The 25,734-nt window shown below is 37.8% G+C and overlaps 1 protein-coding gene across 1 annotated transcript in view; it reads right to left on the bottom strand.

The window, feature by feature from the left end:
- nrg3b (neuregulin 3b) overlaps window positions 1-25,734 on the bottom strand; it is a 361,874-nt gene that overhangs the window by 59,088 nt on the left and 277,052 nt on the right. Inside the window, exon 3 of the mRNA XM_041815096.1 lies at window positions 3,524-3,597. Within this exon, the coding sequence (XP_041671030.1) occupies window positions 3,524-3,597 (74 nt within the window). The remainder of the gene's footprint in view (window positions 1-3,523; window positions 3,598-25,734) is intronic.

Genomic DNA, 25,734 nt, shown 5'->3' on the forward strand with positions numbered 1-25,734 from the left:
AACGCTGGCTTGTGACCCCTTATGAGCTGGCACTGGGCTTTACTGTATCAAACATAAGGCAATCAAAGCCAAGTTTTCTTTCTGACACTTGGTGCAGAGGAGCCAAGTCACTCCATAAAACAGTGTGAATTTATAAAGCCATAATCTCACAGGCAAGCATGAGCTCTCCCATTTCTCTCCTGTGTACTTTTGACTTTTTCTTTTATTTTTTAAACTACACCACACATCTGTCAAGAGAATTCAAAAGACTATGGGGGAAACTGTTTGCCATTACAACAGGATACTGAAATCTTTCCTTTCTTTTCAGTGAGACATAAGCGAATTAAGATTAAAGACCATCATAAAAGGTACCACAGGTTTTATGCATAGGGTTTTCTTCCAATGCCTGTATGGTACTATTGTTCTATAGAGGCTAATAAAGAAGCAGCGTCTCATGATACACATTAAAACTGTGACTAGTAACCGAATACTGTTTTTTTATGGCTCTAATAATGGCCATGTTAAGATTAAAGGAACAATTTCGACGTTATGACACCATTAGCAGATTTATGACCGACTGGTAGAAAAAGGATCTAAAAGTGAAATAAGCCTAAAGTAGTGATGCAATGGATTGAAATAGTGCTGTTCTTATGAATTCAATACTGCAACACAGTTAACACTGAAACTAGGAATATTTTCTTCACTTATATTTTTATAATTTTTTTCTACCCATGTCTTAATAGTCCAGTTGTGGTTTGTCAATTAAAGCTTTCCACAGTTCTTTATGTGAGGGAAGTAGACTTAATTGTTATCAAGGAATTGGCACCTGACTGGGTGAGCAGGATCCTGATGAATGTGGTAGGGTCTTGGCAAACTCTATGGTTTACTTTTGGTCCTACTTTGACTTACAATATCTCTCGGCTGATATCTTAAGTCGAACAACACTACTTCAGCCATGCTTGGCATTTATGTTATTCAACTTAAAACCATTTCAGTTGTCCATCTGGTTCTATGTACAGTTTTTAGGCTTCTCTGCCATAGCATACCATCTTTCTCAACTGTTTTTGTCTCACCTCTCTTATCCCGCATGTGAATGAGCTCAGATGCCACCTCTTGCAGACACTACTGTTAGACATCGCCTCTGCCAGGACAGAAATACCAATAAAACTTTCAAAATAAGGGTTAGAGTTTCTGTTAAGGTAAGGGTTAGGATACCAAAAGTTAAAAGTCAGAAACCTGACCTGTTAAACCTGATTGTAAAAGGTTTAATGTAGCTGAGTGAACACTCAAGGCCCGGGGTCCAAATCTGGCCTTTGGTACAGTTGTATCTGGCCTAGAAGATCATACGATCTTATCATTATAACTGGCCCACAGGTACCAGGTCTGCAGATTTCCTCCAGTAAAAAGATATAAACTAAATCTTGATGATTTAAAATATCCTTGTTAAATTATAAAAATCTGAGAAGTAGAGTAAAAATAATTAGATAAAAACTCAGGAAGGTTGGAAAAGGAATAAATGTTTTGTCATGTTTTCAATTTTGCATTCACAATTGTGACTTAAATATATGATTCTGACTTTTTCATGTTTTGACCTTTCATATCATATTTTAACCTTCAGGATTCCCAATTTAAATCTTTACCTTTAAAACTTGTGATTTTGACGTTCTATCTCATATATTTGTCTTTTAAAAACATTATTATGCATTTAATTTCCATGTTTTGACCTTTTAAACTAATAAATTTGACTTTTTATCTCAGACTTTGAGCCTTTAAACTTATAATTTTTACTTTTTTTCATCTTAGAATGATTTATTATCATTGTTTTTTTTTTATATTCCACATCTGGTGAGGTTGACAGTTTATGGTTAAATGTTGACCTTGTTAGGCTTTTAGCTAACCCAACCTAAAACTAAGTTCAGAATCCTTGATTGACTATGACACTCCTGGTCTAAATAGTCTGGCCCTCAGGAGGTCTCATTTGATAAAATCTGGCCCCGGACTCAATATGAGTTTGACGACCCTGGCCTACAAGAAAAAGCTTTTCCTCCATGAAAAACACTCTAAGGCAGCTAACATAGCTAAGTGTGAAGCTACGTTAGCTATATAAGCTATGTAGATAATGTAAGTAAGGACTGTGCTCCTTTTATAGTTTTTCAGATCTTATAAATCCTTAATCATGTAAAATAGCTACAAAACTATGTTAGCTTATGCTACCTTTGATAAAATTGACTACATTAGCTACAAGGTGCATTTGATTTAATCTCAGAACTCAGAAATTTGAAGTACACGTCATCAAAAGTCCACTCTGAACTCAGTACCCTGACTTACAGAGCCAAAGCAATGAAACTAATGCCTATGTAGCTCCATTTATCTCGAAAGTTGGATGTCTGACAGAGGATGAAGTCTCACTCAGGTTGAATTAACACCATTTTTTTCTTTTTCTTTCTTTTATCTTTGCATGCTTGTACTTAGGCCCATCTGGTCATCTTTTCTCCTTGTTGTCCTCTATGTCACTGTTTTTCTTTTCATGTTATCCCAGCAATAAAGGCACAGAAACGGAGATGAGCAATCACTCCATACAATCCTGTACTTAAACATGAACAAATCCCTGATTTTTTAAGTGTTTATGACTTGAAAAAAAATTTGAACTGCAGACAATAGAAAGGGAATAAAGTGATATGGACATCGGAAGCTACGGAGGTCCCCCCAGTTAGACTAAAATACATATATTAGGCAAGTCTGAGGCTCCTGTGGAAATACAATGCGATAGACATAGTTCAATAGGACATACAAGGATATGCTATAATATAATACAGTGGGATCTATTCTTTTTGGAAACAATATGATATAGTAAGACACAATTCAGTAAGATGTGATATGATATGATACAATATTAGCCAACCTGTTACACTACAATAGGATACAATAGGATAAGAAACAGTTCAATAGAATGTTATTGGATATGGTAGGATACAGGAGGATAAAACACAATACAAGATGACATGATACGATATGATACAATTGTCTTTGATACATTTTGAAAGGTTAGAATAGAATGAGACAAGGTATTGTATTATTTGAAATATGATTTGATCTGAGTTGATCTGATTGGCTCTCGTACAATAGGATACAATAGGACATAATACAATAATATATGATATGTTAGAATACACTATAATAATGAGATACAATGTCGTGCAATGTGATGCGATATCATTAACTTCAATATAATTTGAAAGGTTAGACAATATATGACACACTTTTCTGTCCTACTGGGGACACTTGCCTTGCCTTCAGTTTTTCACACACTCAGCTGCCTCTACAAGGTTTTCTTTATACAGTCTCAGGCTCAGAGGACAGTTCACTCCTGTGCTGCAAGAGTTAATGTAATACACTTGATTCATATTTATCTTGTTGACTGATATTGAACAGTTGGAGATCTGCTCCAGGGCATGTAACGCATTTGTTTTGAATTTGGTTTTTATGTCTTCGATCAATACTCAGGTACTGTGGGATTTAAAAAAAAGAAGAAAATGGAACGTACTTGGGTCGGACAGGATAGCATCTGTCTTGGGTACAAACTGGTCACAGCGGAGTCCATGGTAGCCCTCTTTACATCTGCAAGATATAAGAAAAAAGAACATTTGGAGATTAAATAGAAGACAAACTTTGTACAGCATGAAATATCAGCTGCCTGGAGATAAGGGAAGTTAAGGGAATGAAATGCAAAAAGGACGACTGCATGGAGGGTAAAGTGCTCACTAGGACCGAGGTGGAAGAGGGAGATACACAGAAAGTGTCGAGAGAGGTGGTGTGAGAAGAAAGGGAGGAAATGGGAGATAGTTTGGGCATTCCTAAGCAGCGCCTGCAGCCTCACTGATAGCACATGACTGACAGGAATGCCAGGTCCCTGTGGAAGAAAATGGGGCACTGGGATGGAGAGAACTTGGCGCGAGGCGGGCGACGCTAGATCTACAGTGAGGAGGAGAACTGCCATAGTTGGAACGCTTGTATAAACAGTCCTGGCATGGTTTAGTTATTTGCCTTCATGATCAAATAAAGTTTCCTGACGCCTGCAGATCCCACAGCAACTGTCATAAATATATCCACAGAAACAGGAAGTTTGGCCGTGTAAAATTTAAGACTCTTAAAAAGCCCAGACATTATGGCTACTTGTTCTACATCATAAATGCATGTGCAGTTTGTCAGTTTTCAGATAATAATAAAAGGAAGAAAAGAAAATCCTGCACTTTGAGAATAAATAAGACCTTCTGAAGCTGCACAAAAATTCAGGACAGAAAAAAAGTTTTTGGAGTTGTTCCTCATCCCTCATTTGGCACAATCCTCTGTGATTTATTTATTTTTTGTCTCAGGGAGGACTTAGGCACTTCCCATCTTCATCAGTGGCCATACTGTGTGCACATTCAGTGGGATGATCCATCCCTCTGCTCTCTCACGGCTTAAGGGAGACAATTGGGGGATTTGCTTTGATGTGTCTGATTCAACATAAACTTGCATGTCAGCATTGTCTTTATTGTCTGTATTGCATCAGTCCGTGACATATTGTTGCAAAACTGCAGGGATTGACAGATCACATGAATGACAGCAAAAGTGGACCATTCAGTCTCATTCAGACAAGTTTGACCTGATAGTTTGAAAAAAAAAAAAAAACCAACAACAACAGTGCAAGCTGTTTTAAACATTTGAGCAGCAGTGAAGATCACAAGTTGTTGGTTAAGGCCAAGAAGCTGTGATCGGCTGCCATCTTTTTTCATTTCTATTCCTCAAGCTGCAGTTTGAGCTCCATTTGTTCAGTGATTCTCAGCTCAATATGTGCAGTTTCTTAGCTCCTTTTTTCTTTCTTATTGGTCTGGAAGTTCACAAGATTCCAAAAATTAAGATTATACATACACAGTGCTTTAATTTTACAACAGCTCGGAGCCAGTGGTATTGCTCGATGTGACGATGTATGCATGTTAACTAGTCTGTTCCAGCATAATCTTTATCCCAAGTCATTGAGTACAGCATCTGTGGACTGTCTGTGGACCAAAGTGTCAAATATGAAACTAGAACTATTCCTGCAGCCTCAAAAAGCACAAATATGCACTTGGGTGAGCACTCACGGTCGTACATTGGTGAAAGAATCAAAGACACATTACTTAGAGGACAGGAGTTTGGCTCCCTGGATGAAAAATGTTACTAAAAAAAATGTAACAGTTGTAGTAGTATAGGTAGTATAAGTGGTATACAAAAGGAAAAATAAATACATAAAATAGAAAAACAGAATACAGTGATTTGCACTGCACAAAGACAAGATATTTCATGCTAAAACTGAACAACCTTTGTTTTAACTGATCTATTTTTTGGTGGAAATATACAGATATTCTGATCCCTGCAATGTGTTTAAGAAAATTGGGACAGGTGCATGTTTACCACTGTGTTATATCATCTTTTCTTTTAGCGGCACTGTGAAAGTCTAGGGACTGAAGACACTAATTGTTGAAGTACTCAAAGTGAAATTCTTTCCTTTCTTGTTTGATCTTAAGTTGCTCAGCACTGTTGTTTTTTTGTCATGTTTCTATCAGCAGACTGGTCTAGACTGCACGCAGGCCAGTCTACCTGCCATGCTGTTGTAACCTGTGCAAAATGTGGCTTGGCATTGTCTTGCTGAGATAAGCAAGATGTCTGGATGGAATCGTAGGATTTTAAAGGCTTTGACTACACTTACCCTCAAAAGTAAAATAAGAAAAAGCAACACAGTTTAATGTCTACTCTCTTTATACATTCTCTTAAACTGAAATAAGTTCACACAACTCTTCGTATCACTCTGTAAGGAATTCCACAGTTTGACTCCAACCTCAGAATAAGCATCTGCTCTAAAGATGTCTGTGCAAATTGATGCTTAAAATTAAATTTCCTTCTCCTTTCTCATCCTCTGAAATAAAAACAAACAAATGTTCTGGTAAGGTTTTGCTCTAGCGTCTGCAACTCAACCAAACCTTTAACAAATTAACAATCCTGCCTTGATAAACAGACTGTTGGTGTGCTGGGCTGTATGATGCACCTGATATAAAACATTAATCTTACACCTTGAGTCCTAAATGCATATGTCTGTGGTAGAGTCGTGCAGAGAAAAGATCATGCCTTCTAATCAATCAAATAACACACAGACACACACAACATTAAATTATCAGTATTGGTAGTAATAATGGCATAAGCTGAGCTCTCAAACAGGACCTGAATCTTGTTCATGTAAAAGAACCAGCTCTTTGAACCGGCTCGTTCATGAACATCCCATCACTGTTGCAAATCACTGGATACTGTTTTTATTCGTGCAGTATTTTACTCAATGTCCCAACTTTTCTAGAATTTGGGTTTCATTTTCCCACCATCTGTTTCGGGGATCCCTCAGAAGGTAGAAAAGTTTGAACTGCCTTGGTGCATTCAGCAAAGTCTACAAGGTACAGTTTCTGTGCAGCTGTATCAGTGCTTTTCTTCAGTTGAAGCCTGTTTTCAGAGGGATAACTGAGCTCTCAGCTCACTAGTGACTCCCTCTGATGGGTACTTGCCAAAGCTATGGAGTCTTTCCAGCAAAACCAATACTTCTTAGTGCTAATTTGCTCCTTAGGGTACCAACTTTTTCTTTAAATGCAATGAAGACCTACTGAGTTGGACTTTGCATCATCTGGCCTCACTGATTCCATCACAATTATCCTGTTAATAATTTGTTTCTGAGTATAATGAGCTGTATCTCCTATTTTCTATATCACTGCACATGACTGTTTTTCATCTATAAAAGTCAAGCAGTGAGATAAATATAAGCTCTCTTTAACAATTATTTAGAAAGAGCTTTGAAATCAGTGTCAATGTGTATCTTCTTACATTTTAAACAGAATTAATCATAGAGCATACATCCTATAAAATTAAAGAGGGGACTTTTTTGCACGATGAGTTGCTATGGTTTCAAAAGTTTCCCTTTCACATCCTTACACTGGAGATGGTCATTTGATCAATTGTAACAATAAAAAGCAGATTATACCCACTTTAGACAAATTAATTAGAAATCATACATAAAGCACAGGTGTTCCAGGCTGAGTTTGGAAAGCTTTTAAGACTTCACTGCTGTTCATGGTGATCAGCAGCCCGCCATGCTGCAGGGTGTGATTCTTGTCACCGTCATTTAACATTATGTGGCTGTAAAAATTTCCTAACCACACCTTTTCAACAGGAGACTCATTACTGCTCATTGGATGTGTAAAAAAGAAAAAAAAAACTTTGTAATAACTCTCAAACCTCGAACACACTATTCCCAGGCAGCACACACAAAACCGTCAGGAATCTCTGCCAAGGCAAAAGAGGATAAAGAACCTGATTCTTTCCTGTCATTGTTTCTCCAACAGCAGACTTCTACCTCCTAATCAGGCTTAAAAAACGATAAATTTAAAAAAAAGTCTCTAAGCTCTCACTTGCTCTCTCAAACTTTCACACACATACAGTACACGGGACTATAATTTGCTATGTCGTCCTGTAGAAATAGGCATACAGTCACAGATTTACAACAATATGGAGGTTCAGATGTTCTTACGTTTAAATGGTAAAAATGTAAGCCGGGTGGCCCAACAAATGTGGAAAAAGCTATAAAGCTATATCAAACTTTACAGCTCAAGGCCATTATTTTTAAAGGAGGGAAAAGATATTTAGGACTTAAAACTATGTTTATCGTAGAAGATTGAGATATTTCAGCCCTTACAGGTGCATAGAATTAAAGATAAAAAATGTTTTAAATTAAAGATTAGATGTCTGAGATCTTGACGGATGGATAAAATGAAAGATTAATATGCTTGAGATCTTGAAAGGGTTTAAAATCGGAGTTTGTTTGATATGTTTGATATTTAAAGATTTTTTAAAAAGTTTGAAACCTGAAGGTTCTTTTAAAATGAAAGATAAAGAATACTAAGGTCTGAAAAGCTTCTTAGCATTAAGATCGAGATGTTAAAGATCAGTCTCATCAGACCAATACCATCCCAACAGTGTAGCATGTTGGTGGCAGCATCATGCTGTGGGCGTGTTTGTCAGTGTGACTGAGAAATTGGGGAGAAGAGCCTTAGTAAGAGAGGTGACCAAGAACCCAATGGTCAGTCTGACTGAGCTCCAGAGATCCTGTGTGGAGATGAGACAAAGTTCCTGAAGGACAACCATCACTGCAGCTGTTGAATGATCTGGGCTGGCAGAGAGGCGAGATGGAAGCCTCTCCTCAGTGCAAAACAAATGAAAGCCCACTTGAAATTTAAAAAAAAAAAAAAAAAAAAACCTCCTGAAGGACTCTCAGACTGTGAAAAACAAGATTCTCTGATCTGATTAACCAAGAGTGAACTGTTTGGCCTCAATTCTAAATGGGAAAAAAAAACAGGCACCTGTCATCATCTGCCCAAAAGCATCCTAAAAGTAAAGCATGGTCGTGGCAGCATCATGCTGTGGGGATGCTTTTCTGCAGGAAGGGCTGGGAGACTGGTCAGGGTTGTGGGAGAGCAGAATGGAAGCAATGAAGTGGCGCTCAGGACCTCAGACTGGACTGAAAGTTTAAGTTCTAACATGACAGTGACCCTAAGCACAGAGCCAGCTACGGAACAACTCTGGAGAGACCTGAAAATGGCTGTCCACCTACAGTCCACATCCAGCCTGATTGAGCTTTAAAGGACAGCAAAGAAGAATGGCAGGAAATCCCACAATTCAGGTGTGCAAAAAAGTCACATTTGCTGCCAAAGCTGCTTCAAGAAACTCTGAATATTTATGTCAAAGTCATGTCTAAACTGAATGGTACAAATGTTTCAGATCAGAAAGTAATGTTTTTTTTTTTTTATAAGAGATGTTTGTTATCCTTGAAAAGGATGTTTCAAAGATGTGTTGAAGTCCTTTCTCTGATTTTTTTCCCAGACTTTAAAAGCCATGACATAGTTAAATAACTTTTTCTTTCCTGAATGACATCAGTGTGATTGTCATGGTCATGATTCACTCAGCATGCTTCTCAGCAAAGATGTGAAAAAAGGAAAAGCCAACATGATATAAGAGATCTAAAAAATATGAAAGTGAATATCCGGTGGAAAAGTTATCATTAATCAGCACAGAGAAATAGACCATTAAATCAGACAGAACAGCGGAATGGAATATGCAAAAGAATATGCTATATGATGCGTGAACCAGCAGTCCAGATGACAAATGGAAAGATATCAAATTAATTACCACATTAAAATTGCTTTGTATGGGAGAAATAAAGTCAGGGCTGCTGTTGCAGAGCTTCAAACTAAGAAAAGAAATCCAAAATGAATCTCAGTTATTCTTCTTTGATTTAAACTTTCGGTTTGACCCAGCTGATCAGAGATTCTTCATTTGGTGTAAGAAGCAGGCATTGTCCCTTTATTGTAAGCATGCCAATCTGAATCAAACAGCCAATCATGTTGCAAAAATCTCTGGGAGGAACACAACACAACCAGTCAGATTTCAAGGGTAAATCATCCCTCCCTCCCCATTACTGGGCTCCGGCCTACATTACACCTTCTCTCCCTGGGTGTGAGCTGCCTTTTTAGTATTCTGAATCACAAACCCGAAGGCAGAAAGCCTGTCTGGCTATCTGTTTACGTCTGGGCTTGCTATTCTGTTTGTCTACGTCTCCATCTCCCCCCCCTTCCTTCTTCCTCATAGCATCTTTGTAACACTGTGAAACAAGCTCAGCCATCCTTCAATGAGATGCAAACAATGCTTTGTAAAAGTGTTTGTGCGAACGTGCCGTCGAATGCCTGAATGGATGGCAAACAATGTGAGATAATGATGCGCCTTTGAGTATGTGTTTGGGTATGGATCGCAAATGAGGGAAATGGGAGAACAAAAAGGGAGAAGGAACCCAGATGTGTGTTTGTGTGTTTTGAGTTTGGATTGGGGCACATATGACAGCTTTCTGCGCCTGTGTTTGTACCCCGCAGCAGCTAGTGTGTACAAGCATCAGCTATAGACTTGGAGCATGTTTTTCCCCACAGCTCCAGAGCTGTCTGTGACTACCCAGCTGCTTTTAACACATGTTCCAGTCACAGAGAAAACACACCTCTGAGTCTGGAGGATGACGGAGGGGTGGGAAGCACTGCTTCACAGCTAATCACCATCCTGCCTGCTAATTACTGCGAAGAAAAATGAAGGATAGTTTGTACGCAAGGGGAGGGAAAAGAGGTTACCAGAGGAGGGGAAGGGACAGAGTTGTGAGCATGTCAACCAAACTTTTCATTTACCCTCTGACGCCAGAGCATATTAGCTTCCACATGGCCTATAAAATAACAGCATATGAGCTGTTACTGATGAGGCAGAAGGGAGGGAGCTTATTAGAGGAGAGGACTGCTCCCACAGGATCCTGCTCCTGCTGTCTACATTTATTCTCCTATTTTAAAGGCACAATATCTAGCAGTTACTGATGGTATAAAATAGATGTTCCATGAAACAGAGAATACAAGAGCGAGCCACTTTGTCACATTTTTTAGCTTGGGTCGGATGAACAGTTGTAAGGGCAAATTTGTTGCACGCCGTAGTTTGACACAATTTGCACAGTAAATCCTGATGTAGCTTGTGTTTCTACATCAGTGTCTGTCCAGCTTCACCCTAAGTTAGGGGAATTTAGCTCTTTTCAAAGATTCAGTTCATGTGGCTCAGTTCAGTGATAGAAAGGCTTCAGAATAGCTCTTAATTTGGTACTTAGAAAGTCTTTTGTGGTTATTAAACAACAACAAAAATTGACACTAATAATGATACTGTGTGACTAATTCCCCATCCAATTAAGCCAACCAGTCTAAACTCAAGTAAATACATACTGTAACCAAACCTTACACTGCAATGGAAGAACAATGCAGAATCAATGCAAGGTTGGTTTACAGAATGTGGCTAATGTTAGCAATGCTAACACTGTTGGCCTTTGATCCTCTTTGCAGGTTAACGTCCACATTCCTGAGCTGAATATCATCAGTCACTGCTTCAGTCTTATGTGAGTATGACCTGACACAGTCTCTGCATAATTTTAGCCCCATTTTCTTGATTAAACTATTGCTAAACCATGCTGTTCCCACTAGATGCTATCACTGCTAGTTAGCAGTTGTTTATGTCAGAGTAAAGAGCACTGTGGCTGCAAGGAAATAGTCATAAATAACAACTACAGTGGCTTCTAGTGGCGGGCGGCTGCATAACACTGTAGAAAGAGTTTTTGACCAGGACTGTGAGCCTGAGCTGATAAATATTGTTAACTATTATTTTAAATTCTGGTGTTGGCAACATTAGCAGTATAAATGGAAGTGATCGTTTGCTTAGCCTAGCTTGGAATTAGCTAACATAAGCATAAAGATCGGAAATATAAATTTAGAAGTGATCAAAGTTAAGAATCAGACAAGTAGTGTTTCATTAATGTTGCCAATTTTGTTACACTGGGCCACAGACTAGCTAGCTTTGTCATCATATCTCCTGGTTGTTATGCTATGTTAGCTTACTAGCTCCTGACTCGAAGCTTCAAGTTTACAGCACTGACATGAAAGTTGTATCCTGTAATCTATCTTGTAACAAAAAATGTATCGCACAAAATGCTGAGCTATTCAGCTATCTCAGTTAAAGTTTTTCCTTTATCTCAAACTCTGTGCTCAGTGTCTACAATGCTCTTCTACACTCTACAATCAATGAAAAATGATCAATTACGACTCACACTTTTATTCTATTAGGGCTTTTCAAAAGGATTAAGCACTGGACAGATATTTTATAAAAACATGATTCACCTTGTACTGAAAAAGTCCACACAAAGTAATCAGCTTTTTAATTATTTCTAAATGAGTCTACTTTCTGAGCTTCTGTTATTAAAAATAAATTCTTTTAGCTGTAAGGCTGAAAATGGTTTGCAAAGAGATTTTCAGCTGTACAAAAAAGCCTTCTGTGATTGGAGTTACAGGCATGCAGAGTTCAGAACAGTCCATTAAGAAACAGTGAAAGAGGAAAAGATTCTTCAACATCCTGATTCTGAGCCACATTTTAATGAATAAAGCTTTCTTCAAATGCAGCGCAAAGCTCTTACTGGCTTTGTCTGCCAACACAAAAGGGTGACATTTATTTACTTTTTAAACCTTCAGAATGTTTTTAACAACTTAAAAAGGGGAGACACTCAACAAAGACATCACAGGCTACAGGTTATGTTTCAGAACAAAGCCTTGCATAATGTTAGCTTAGCTAGCATAAAGACTGAGACAAGCACTGAAAACAAGTCAAGACATAAACAGAGTTGTTACGCAGATGGTCTGCAAGATTTTCACTTTAGCCAGGCCAGCTGTTGTCCTCTGTTTCCTGTCTTATTGCTACGCTAAGCTAAACAGCACAGCCTGTAGTGGCTACACATTACAAACGGGACTTATTCATTCATGTACATCCTATAGAATCAAATAATTTGCTCATTTTCTGTACAGTTGAACTGTGAGGGGTCTGTGTACTGAATAAAGCAGTCCAACCCTGACCTTAAACACATTTCCAGAATTAGCATTCCCATGCTAGCTCATTCTGCTAAAACTAAACAAAGACATTCTACTCATACTTTTGTCTGGGAAAAATACTTTTAAAATATTTATTTAGCCTAATAATTAAAGGACACTGTAGGCCTAAAAAAAGACAAGGCCCTTGAACATAAAAAAAGAAAAAAAACAAACAAACAAAAAAAAAAAAACAAAGCCTGGCAATGTGTTAGCTGAGCTAACATTAATATTAGTAATGGGGACAGGAACTGTGCATGAAGAAATAATGGGACACTGCATTTGTAAATAAATATAGTACAGTGCTACAGAGCATAGGCAGATTTACACATGTGCTATACTTCTTCCATTTCTTTATGATGGTTTAATTGAACTCCAGGAAATGTTCAGCACCTTGGACATTCCTTTATTCACCCCTGACTTATTCTTTTCTATAACCTTTTCACTGAGTTGCTTGGAGTGTTCTTTTGTCTTCATAGTGTAATGAAGTATGACTGATTTATAAAATCAATAAAAGAATAAAACATCCAAGGGGGTAAATATTTTATATAAGCACTGTATAGATCTCCAACTCCAGCCCCGACTTGGGTGGAGTCCCACATTCCTTTTTGGAGATGTAGCTTTAAGCCACAGGTTTTAAACTAAGATTTAAACAGCATAACATTACATCTAGCTTAAATTCCTCATTCACTCCCTCAGGAGCTGAAGTCTGCAAGGTTAATATCCATTAACCTCCCTTATGTTCAATAGCAGATCGTGATCTTTATTTGTAAAAAGAACTGTTTGGATTTGCAATCATGCCTGATGACTTCTGTAAGACTGAAACATAATTTTTTTTCAATAAAACATTGTAAAAAGTAAGATGTGTGCAGGAGCTTTTTTAAAGTTTTCTCGTACAGAGAAACATAGGAAACATAGTCTAAAGGTAACTGGCACACCAGCCAGCTGAATTAAAACCAAAGCCTGGCAATACTTTAGCTAACATAAAGATAAATAATATGGAACAAAACTTAAAATTAAAAAGAAAATATTTCCTACATCGCAGATGAAGGATTCAGAGATTCCTGACATCCCAATTGAAATCTGCATATTGGCACTCCAGACTTAAAGCTCTTTCTAATCTTCTCACTTCCAACAAGAAACAAATAAATGTTTCCAATTTCCAAAGCTAAACTTTTTTAAGGGACCACTGCCATAAAAAGCTTTCATCCTGCCTTGATTTACCTGGGCTACATATCAATGACTTACACTGTCTAAGAGCTCATTACCACTCCTATGCTACTGTAGCTCTTTGTGCCAAAACTAAATGAAGAACTTGCTTCACTAAGTTAGGGAAATGCTGGAATAAACATGCATGAAAAAAAAACACTAGAAAACTCATGAGAAGGAGACATTTCACACTACAAACACTTGGCATTTGATCTGATGTAACGCGAATACTGGGAGGTTAACAGCAAGTTTCTACAAATGAATTGAAACCCAGACAATGTTGGACTGACTCTGTATTGCTTTAATTACCTGATGCTTGGAAATGACTTTCTCCAGTCTTCCTATCAAAGGAAATAATTATTTGGCAGCAGGGGTTCTTCTCAATAGACACATTTATTAGACTGCACCAAGTCTTTTGACTTGCTGCCACATTTCATTTTGCACACCAACTGGTGCTGTTGATGTTGTTAAGTATTACTGAACTGGGCGTTACCCTTCATTTCCATAACTTGACCTGCAAGTCATGCATAACAAAATCAAGATTTGCATATGCATTGAAAGCACAGATGCAATTTGGTATTATGTTAATTGCTTAAAATTGAAATAAATAATTTAAATCCCATTCACTTTGTGGGTTCTAGTGATAGCTGCAGTATTTTCATTTGCAAATTGTGAGCTATAGCACCTGCTGCAGTTCATTACATACACATTTAGATTATCAAGTGTATAAATACAGAGCAGGAGGTTGCTTAGTTGATTTAAGCTGGATTCATTTTCCAGCAAAGACTAATTTTTAACACAAAGAAGGTCCGCATGGCTGACTGGAGTCCATTTTTATGAGGATGAAAAAAATACTAGACCTCCAGTGGTGTGATTTCTCTCATAATGAAAATACACACCGGCTTGCACTGACACACACATCTTTGCTTCACTCTCAATATCAAAGCCTAATCACTGGCTGACACTTCTCTCATTGTTATTGATGGGATATGAGGGAAGAATACATTATGAGTCAGCTGTGATCCATCCAGATATTCTGACAGAGGAAAACAAAAAAACAAAAAAAGAAGAGAACACAAGGTCAGAATCCTTCCAATAAAGACCATCTTCAGCTTTACTGCACATCACATACATTTTTCTGTCAGTCTCTGGCAACTGTGCAGCAGGGAGGGTGCGATGTGATTTATACAATGAGCTAATTTAATGGGTGTCTAATAAAAAGTGTGGGCTGTTTAAATGCAAGAGTGATACACAGCTGTCAGGATGTGACTGTGCTCAAACTTTAATGAGTCGCAGAAAAGAGGAGGACATGGAGGTAAAGCTGAAAACACGGCTCTTTGTGAAGAGCTCCTCTTATTTTATAACTAACTGTATGGAGATATAATCATAATGCAGACAGTTATAAACCTTTAGTGTTGTTAATGGTTTGTTTATCACAGATGTGTGATTCTGTGGTATTAACATACATAATTGTTGTTACTTAAAGCCTGTTTGGTTTGCTGTGAAGTTAGGAAATGTCTATACAAGTGTCAATTAATTGACAAAATCCAGTCACAAGCGCATGTTTCTTGTGTGTCACAAAATGTGTAGAGATAGCTGTCGTTTAAAGATCTTTAATAAGCCTCATGTACAGAATTTTCTTTGAGTACACGAAAAATAACTTTTCCAGTGGATTTTAGAAGTATAATATGTGTGTGCTAGTTTAGCGAACAGGCTGCAGGTGTGCTCTTTCCTCAAGTGGGATTGGCTGCAGAGCGCAGATCTCAAACCACTACTGTTAGATGCTGCATCCGTCTAAACAGAATGGACATAAACTGCTGGTACAACATTTTTCGATGTTTACCTTCGCCAAGGAATTATGTGATCGGCAGGGTTTGTTAGTTAGTTAGTTTGTTAGCAACATAGCTCAAAAAGTTATGGACGGATTTTGATGAAATTTTCAGGAAATGTCACAAATGGCATGAGGAAGAACTGATTAGATTTTAGGAGTGATCCGGATCACCATTTGGATCCAGGAATTTTTTAAAGGATTCTGTACTATTGAGAGATAGGGCTAATGGCGGAGGTCTGCGCTCTCCGAGTGCTTTTCTAGTTGTTATTTTAGTAGTTATGTGAAGTTGGCTCATTTAGGCTTAATCTGCTTAGCTAAAGCTAACATAGCTTTACAAACTCCATAATCTATGTAACCACCTAAGCCAATGTTGCTTTGTTAGCTTAAGCTAAACCTAGCGAAGATAAAGCGAGCATTTGTTTACATTACTACTCTTTTAATGGGTCTAGCTTTAGCAAATGTAGCATAATCTAGTATAGCTAATGTAGCTTTGTTTGCTTGAGCTTCCGCTACATTAGTTATGTAGCTATGTTACTTACATAGCTTACCTAACTGTAGCTTTATTAGCTTTAGCCTCAGCTACGTCTACATTGTCTTTGTCTACATAGCTCTAGCCTAACGATGTACTGTCATTGTCTTTGTATATTACATAATTTTTTTGCTTTAGCCTTAACTACATTAATTACATGAGAGCGTTTTCACAGAGGACAAGCTTTTTTTCTTCAAAGCAGATTGTTTCCCAGCCTCATTAAACATTTTGTCATCACGTTTCACAGGTCAGGTTTTTGACTTTTAACTATTGGTTTCCTTACTCCCTCTCTGGAATCTCTATCTTGATCAAATTTGGGTATATGTTGTTTACAGTCAGACTGTTTTGACGAGGTTGACTCCTTGACCAAAAAAAGGGACAAAGTTAGCCCCTGTACAATTCTTCAGGTAGTCTCTTACAGGTTTCTATCAATCCAAAAAGACATTCACTTTGTTGCACTGGACACTGGTTGTTTCAGGGTTTCAAGGTTGAGAAATCATGGCACCAGACCTGGCCAAAACTTGATCTGTATCATTTGATTGCTTTGCTTACCTACAGTGAAATTTGCTCTTATCATTACTCACTTCAGGATTCAGTCGGACAGGCCAGATAGACTGTTTCACAGACAGTCCATACACTGCGATTAGGGAACCCTTCAAGAAATCTCAGAGCGTGATTGGATGAAAGTCTCTCACTTTCACTGGGTGGAGGACAATCAGAGTGACAAAACATGTGACGTAGTAGTGTGTCATTTCAGAAAGTATTACGTGGATTCAACAGACAGCTGTCACCACTGTTTACTATCAGTGGAGCGAGATGACAAACTTTCTGAAGCTGGTTTGGAGCAGAGCAACATCTTTACCATCAACTAAAGCTCCCTCTGCGGTTCTTTGCCATTCTTGTAAGAGATCAAAAACTGCTACTCACCAGCAGCCATTGTTCACTAGCTTGCAGTTCAACCAAACTCCGCCCATAGCTACTGCCTTATTCTCCTTAAATGAGTCTGATTGGTCCATATACTAGTATATTCTCTGTATTCCAGCTTAAAGCTTTGCAAGATGGATCCGCCTGATGACAGACATGGGATCTGGCCAATCCAATGGCCTTGCACGATTATCATGATCCTCCCTCTGATTGAAAAATGCTAAAAATAGGCTCGAATTATTTTTACTTTTGTGATGATCGGCATCTTAAATTAAGATGGTTATGATTATATAGTAGCATTTTTTGCATGTATTATCATGTTCCTTTTATTAATTATGACTCCACTCTAAGAGTACCATCCTGACATGCTTCATGAGTACATTTTGTCATTGAAAATATAAATGATCATCATTTAAAGTAATTTTGCAGACATATGCAATGCAGTTATTTCATTGCTAGTGATAGGAAAAAGACAAGTGCTTTACTACTGTGATTAAAATCATGTTGTCTGTCAAATTAAGTGCAGTCTTTTACATTGCCGATGCAAACACTTAATTAGCGCTTCATTAGGGATCTGGCTAATGAGCCACTTTACTGTTGTAATAAACACATGGTGAATAAAGTTAGGGTTATACCATCCTCATTTCTTTTATAAGGTTTCACTGCTTTTAGGAGCTTATTCCAAGTACATTTAGCCTCCCTGGTAAATAGTGTTTACAGTAGACTGTATTTTTTTTTTATAATTGGTGCTGCAATGTCCCCATTTTGCTGCAGGGATCATTACATTTTCATCAGCAAAGACGGTAAACAAGGCTGCTGCGGGAGCCATTCAATTCATCAAGATAAACACACGTACACATCAAGTGTCATCCCAGCTAACTAGCAAAAAAATAAGATATTTCAAGAGGCTCACGGCACAAAGTGCGACACGGCACACACTGTTCTGCTCTGGTGTTCCCTATCTACAACCCTCCAAGAAGTCATTAAGCTCCAGGAGGATGAGGATGTCCCGGCTTGTTTGCAGAGCTGAATGTGAGACTGAGAGCCGGCACTGTATCACGCAGGAGTGCACACTACATCATGACGGCGCTCCCCAAGCTGTGAGTCTGTAACAGGTGCTGTTTCAAAGGAGCGGAGATAACAGAGGAGGGGAGGAAAAGAGGGGGAGACGGACACAGTAAGAGAAAAAGAGGACAGAGGGGTGAAAGAGGCTGCTGGAGGGGGAAATACTCCTCTTTTTTATCTTGAGAGATTCCTTTTATCCTGTTCTGTCTCTGGATGCATGTGCACACAATCGAAAAGACATACCGGCAGACTGAGATGGTGTTCTGTTTATGAAGGGCGTAATACTTTAAGCCCCTCCAGTACTGAGAATAAATGTTTATGACAGTCCATGTAGGTTGAATATTCATAGGACCTACATTTCTAAGCAGAGGTAATATTTAGGATCAACATTTATCACCATTATCTCTGCACATAACCTGTTTCTAGCAATGCCTTCTCTCTTTTTTGGTCTTTTTTTGTTCAGAAAATGTTTTCCAATGTGCTTCCTAATGCCTCTATCTGTAAATAAAAAGTGAAACACAGCACATATGGTAGGAGATAACGTTATCATTCATCAGCTCTGTTTATTGCGATCATCTGGCATGTTTGCACAAGACTTGCGAAATACCATTAATTAGCGTGGTCTGCTCAGAGGTGCTGCAACAAAAACAATCAACAGTTATACTCCACAGAGTGTGAGCCTCAAGATGAGTGGCTATCACCTTTGTATGCTGTCAGCTGGGCCTTTTAAATCTCTATATGTATGTGTTACAGTGTTAAATGAGTCATGCCACTGGGCTGTGACTAATACGCTCTGGTGAAGCTGTTAAAGAACAAATACTGCATGACATCTCAGGTAAAACTCATTAACATTTTGATTAATTTGGATCACACCTGATTTGTCTGAAAAGAAACAAAACTCTCTGATTTTAGGTCGCAATACTCGCCAGCAGGGGATGTAGTTGTACATACTTCTGTCATGCCAAAGAGATAGAGCACACGAGGAGATACCTGGAAATGAAAGTACAAAATACGTCAGTGTAGTTGGGTCACCAGGCAGCATTGAAATGGATCTATCATATTTGTTCTGCATCCAGTATAATGTATGAGTATCAGGCTAAATATATCATGTATAAAAGTAGGGGTGAGTCTAACTAGTCAAATATTCAACAATTCATTAGAGCCTCATTCAACATCCAGGCTCATAGTCTAACACCTGCCTGTAAAACATGAATCATTCCATCCAGCTAAATGCAGACATTAATTGTCTGATTTTACATAGATTTGCCTGTTTTCTCTAAAAAAAACCATGACTCATAGCTTGTCCATACAAGTCTAAGAATACACTTTGTGGACAGAAGTACTTGGCCGCCTACAGGGACTGTAATGACACTCTATTGCCCCCCTTTTTAGCTACAACAGCCTCCACTCTTCTTGAAAGACTTTCCACTAGTTTTTCAAGTGTTTTTGTGTCTTATGTAGAGCATTAATGACGTCAGGCACTGATATTTTTCTTTCTCGCAATCTCCGTTCCAGTTCATCCCAGAGGTGCTCAATGGGGTTGAGTCCAGGGCTCATCAAACCATATCTTTATAGTCCTTGCTTTGTGCACTGGGGTACAGTCATGCTGGAATAGACAAAGGTCTCAACATTTTACCTTTATTTTTGAAAATTTCCCTTTTTTTGCCAACGTTTTCACTTCAATTTTGAAATTGTTTCAACTTCATCCTCAACATTTGATTTAATTCTCAGCAATTTCCATATTTTCTCAACATTTTTGACTTATCTAAAACTGTGTTTCAGCTTTTATCTCAAAATTTCAGTTTTATTTTGACAATTTCCCTTTCTTCACGGTACTTCTACTTTCATCTTGAAACTGTGTTTTTACTTTATTCCTGAAATTTTCACTTTTATCTTTAAAATTGTGCTACAACCTTGTTCCAGAAATTTCAACTTTACTCACTATTTTCTCCAAATTTCAATTTTTATCCGTAATCTGTATTTCTACTTAATTCTCTAAATTTTAACTTTATTCCCAACAGTTCAACTTTATTCCCATAATTTCAACTTTTGTCTCTCGAAAACTGTATTTCAACTTTGTTCTCAAAATTTGGACTTTATTCTGAACCATTTCTCTTTCTTTGCACTATTTCAAATGTAATGTCTGAAATTTGATTTTCTTTTTTTTGGTTTGTTTTTTTAACTGGAAACCTGGAACTTTTCTGCTGTATCTCCAGGGACCACTAGCAAGCCACAACCCTGATGCTGGAAATGACTGCTTTAGTGGACTTTTATTTTGAAAATGAACTTTATACTTTATTGAAGTGTTCAAAACTCACACTCACATACCGGCAGGTTTGTAAAATGTTTCCTGAGTTAAAAGGAGACGACTAATTTTCTTCATGCTTCAACAAAAATTGACTTCTTTTTGCATTTTGAAGGCTATCAGACATGATGCAGCTAAAACGCATTTCACATTTGCTTTCGTTTAAAATAAAGATACTACTTGAACTTCTCACATTAAGTTTCATTAAAATGTTTATATTTTTAAACAAATAAAAGACCTTCATTTCAGCTGACTTGTTTCAAAAACACTTCCAAAGATAATCCACTCACTCACCTGAGACCTTTCTCTGACTTGCATTATTCAATACACTTCTTCTTCTTCTTTCTTTTTTTGCAAGCGACTGCAGGTGCCAGACAGCCGAGACACAGACAGTTGGCAGCCTCTGTCATGATGCAGCACATTACAAATTTAGCAGAGATGTTTGAACTCTACCTTGAGAGACTATAATGTGATTATCAAACAGTAATAAAGAAAGATGGCAGAGAGAGAGAGTGGGTTTAATTTTGATTTGCTCACGGCCTCGCTTGAACTTTACTTTAAGGTGTGAAGAGCTCTGGGTGCTGCAGATTACATCAGAGCTGCGTGAGAGAGTGAGAGAGAGAGAGTGACCTGAATAATTCACCTCCTTCTGGTGATGGGTAAGTGAAGATGTATGTAACATCACAGTCTTGTCTGGACATAGAGGATGAAAAAGGGGGCTTTTGTCTCTGAGATGGTGATCCTGTATTGCATTTAAATTGCATGTAGAACAGAAGGAACATGACAGGAGTGCATTTAAATCTTGAATGTATTGAAAATGTGTCAAGTGTAAAAGAGCAGAGAGGGTGAAGTTGACATGCATTTGCTTTACATGCTTTCAAATATAAATAAGGGGCAAATTACTGCTTTTAAAAACAATGGAAACCTTTAAATAGGATGAATCATTTCAGAAAGAAAATTACTTCTACATCCATCACTGCATTGCCTTTCTTAACTCACTTTAATGCATAAATGCAAAATTTAAATGGGTTTCGCTTTGTAAATAAGCACAGCAGCACATGCTTTTATATCATAGGGTGAGAGAGATGTTTCTGCTCTAGACTAGTAATTTAGACTTAAAGAAGAAGACATTGTCATTAAAACATGATTATACTGTGATTATAGGATGAGAGGCCTTAGGGAGGGAACTGAAATCTTTTCCTTTATATTGTACACTCATCTAACACTTGACAAAACTTACCAACATTTCTGCAAACGCTGCTATTATCTGTGCACTCAGGAGTGAAAACAGAATTCCCCTGCATCACACCTTATTGATTATTTTTCCTTTTCTTCACATATAATAATCAGCAAATGAGTTTTTAACTTCCAGATCTTTAGCCTGACACTGCCAAAGATTTTTAAAATCTGGAAAAATCCATTCACACCAGAATCCCAAATACTGATTTCAACAATTATTAATTGTCTTAAAATGTCCATAAAACAATATTTGAACCCATTACAGCCTGAAAACACAAATTATAGCCAGAAAATTGTAATTTCTTGGAACTGAAGTGTTTATTTCACTTTCTACTGAAATCCAAAAAAATCTAAATTTCCATAAAATTTAACATTTTTTTTGGATACTATTTGATACATTTTGGTAACTTATAATCCACTTGAGGGCATTTTTATCATTTATTTGATTGTATTCAAAAGTTTTTTTAGTAATTTAATGATCATATTGATTAGATAGAGGTATCATAAAAGTATGATTACTGGCTACATGACTCTAGATGCTAGGAGGTTTGCAAAGACTGAGTATTGGTGATATCAATCACCTACTGTACATACCAGGTAAATCTGTTAACTGTGGTAAAAATCCCTTTTTTGTGATTTTTACTTGCCAGAATACACCAGACTTAACAGACTCACCAACAACAGGAGCTACTTTAGAGAAAACAAGCTAAATGTTGCCAGCTGTTAGTACATATTATAGCAATAACAATAAAAATTCCAACCTCTACCCTTGATTTGACTGTGGTGTGTCTCACAGGACACAGCGTTTTAACACTTGTATTGTAGCCAGAGGTTAGCAAGTTGGTCCTCCATTTCTGAGGGAAGTGAGGAAACCCAGACAATGCAACACATTGTGTCACAGTTCCTCACACATCTGACCGTGTTGCCCAGTGTACTGACTGCTTTCAAAAATGCCCTGACTTTTGGAGTCTCCACTGCAATGTGTGAAAATTCATTCTCCACTCTGAGAGGATATTTTCAGAACACAAGAGAAAGGCCCAGGTGCTTCAGCTCACTTTATAAAGAGACCTGACCCAAAAATGCACAACAGAGAAGAAGGACACTGTTCTTAAAGGTACTACTCTAAAGGTAAAAATACATGTTGAAATAACTTGATTGACTGTATAAGGTTGTTAGGTATTTGATGTTTTTTGGCCTTATGCAAAGAAAGACTATGAGCAACTTTGCCAGATGAGGCTGCCCCTGCACAAAAAGTGTGTCCAACAGAGATGTGAAAAATATTTTTTCATGTCAGATTTGCATTTACAATTCTGAACCAAATCAAAATGTTCACTGCTCAAAATGGCTCTCATCCAAAGTGAGCATCCAGTTTTAGCACAGCAAACTGCATTTGGCATTTCCTTCTGTGCAGCCTCTCCATCTTCCTCGGTACACTGATGCTGCAGGGGGTGTGTCCTGGCTTGTCAGTTGTGCTGCTAACATTATCCAGCTCTAAGCGTGGGTAATGTGGCTGTGTCCGACATAGTAACGTACTGCCTGAACTGTCTGCAGCCAGATATTCAGCCAGTCCTTTTTTTCATTTCAGAGAGACAGAGATTCAACAATCCCCTGGATAAGAGGAAGCCTGACCTGACATATTCAGTATGCAAGCTCTGCAAAGTGAAAGTGAACTACTTCATGAACAATGCAAATGCCTAAGCTCACCAAGAAGGCTGTTGTACTTATGCTCCCTTTTAACAGGCAAGTATCTGATAAATACTTAGTTGGCTTGAGCCCTATTAAAGAATGTCCAAGCTAAGAATGAATTAAATGTCATGGTATCATCTAGAACAGTAGTTCTAACAGCCCCACCACCAGCTCCTTAATGAGAGACTGACAGTCAGTTGGCTCGGGTTCAATCTGGCCTGTGGCTCTTACCCCACATGTTACCCACTCTCCTGTTCCAAAAAAAAAAAAATCTTGAAGAAAAAAAAAAGAAAAAAATCAAACCTTATCATGGGATACTGAAAGATTGACACTCATGGTGTCTGATATATCACTTACTGTGAAACTGGGTAAACTCTAGACCAAGTCTGCAAGCTGCAAACTGCTCCATCAGACCTGATGACAGTTGTGATAAACGTTGAAAATATTTGTTGGCGTGTCAAAGCTAATAAGCTTTTGCAGCTTTTGCAGAGGCACAATGACACTGAGACGTACACAATCAGATACGCCTCACAACAGGTGTAATAAGACATGTGATCCACAAATTTTTGTCTGGATGCCTGAAATAAACAACGAAGTGATTAGAGATGGAACATGATTTTTATTTAGTATCTGAATAGTAATTTATTCATTAAAAATCAAAGCTGTCATGTGACTTATCACTCTTATGAATATATTTCATTATTTTCAGCAGACCTGGTTGTAATACCATACTACCACCAGAAATCCTTCACTTCATAGCATCAGTCTGAGTGACATCAGGTACTGATGATGAGCTGATCAGCTGATTCACCCTCGTAGCCCAAACATTAGCAGACCTGTATTTAAAATAATTTCAAAAACCTTTCTGATGACTCACCATTAAAATGGTAAAAAAAAAATAGCCATAAAATACCTTAAGAAAAGCATTCTTAATTTTACATATCTGATTATCAGTGGAATTACTTTGGTGTATAAACTCAACCATTTAATCATTGTTGATACTCATCAATGTAGCCCACAGATCCATGTTATTAGCTGATAACTGAGGCTCTCTTTCACATAATCTCAATTGGCTATTTTTGATTTATTAATCTAAAAGATTCTTTGAATTTGGTTCACATGAATTTACAACTTTTAAAGTCAAAAATTGAGTTTTTTCTCTAAATCAAACTTTTTTTCTCACATAAATGAACAGATCCTCTTTAGTTTCCAGTTTTTTAAGGTGGCCCTAATATGCTGCAAGTAGGCCTATGATGCTGGGAATTTTTTGAATGAAAACACTTAAAATTGCCATTTCACTTTGCAGATGGGCTTTGCTTTTCTTACCACATACAGCAACTGCGCCGCGATCTGGTGAATTGTACTGCAGAGCAAATCGCTCCCTCTCTTGATCGTACATCATCACTATAACAGCATTACGTCTCATGCTGCAGCGAGCACAGGGTCAGTGGTCAGTGAGGGGTCAGTGGGTCACAGAAGTGCAATGGCGCCATTGGCGAGGAAAAGCCAACTATTGAGGATATTTAACCAAAGAATTTTACATAAAACCACAGATCCTTTAAGAAAACATTAACCTTTTAACCCCCTAACGTACTCACCTAAAGGCGAAAGCAATAATTTCATGGACTTATACTGGAATGGATGATATATTGACCTCAAAAGGTAAAATAGTCATACTATTCCTGTGTGACCTCTGCCTGCTGATCAAGGCTGTGCGCCGCTGCACAGCACTCTAGATGAATGACAGGTAAAAGGCTGAAAGTCGGCCTGATTTCCAAGTGAGTCATGTGACTCCAAATTCCGGTCTGAACACTGTACACTTAGCTTTATTGAAGATTAATGTATGATCAGTTTGACAATTTGTTTAAGATAATATTGTCAAGTCAAAAAAGTGTTTCTTAAGTTAACATCCTTGTGACCGGAATGCTATCTTACAGCCTGTTAATGGAAACTTCCGTTATGTGATAGCATAAAGCTAACCAACTGAGATGCACAATCCAGATCAACCTGTGGTTAACTTCAATGATGAACAATTTCATGAGAGCATTTCTCTTTCTCTCTGTGCTGCATAATGGTCCGTTATTCTTATTGTTGTGTTTTCCAGGCTAATGTAAGTACATGGGGGATGGCTGTGATAATCCACTTCATTAAAGGAATTGCCAATGATTTTCAATTCATAACTTGGCTTGAAATGTGATTTCAACCTCTCTAAACCTAATACTTTTAGGATAATGTGCACATAAACACACAAAGTCAAAAATACAGCATGCAAACACCTCAGCAATCATAACCCTGAATTTCATTCTGATGCAACCCTTTAACAGCTGTCCTGTTAGTTGTCACAAGCTTTTTCAGGTGAATGTGACATTTTCGGCAGCAACATGGACAACATGACAGGCCATTGGTTATCTTTACATAAGAAAAGGGTGGAAAA

Source organism: Cheilinus undulatus, linkage group 20 (genome assembly GCF_018320785.1).
Source record: "Cheilinus undulatus linkage group 20, ASM1832078v1, whole genome shotgun sequence".
NCBI classification, from domain to species: domain Eukaryota; kingdom Metazoa; phylum Chordata; class Actinopteri; order Labriformes; family Labridae; genus Cheilinus; species Cheilinus undulatus.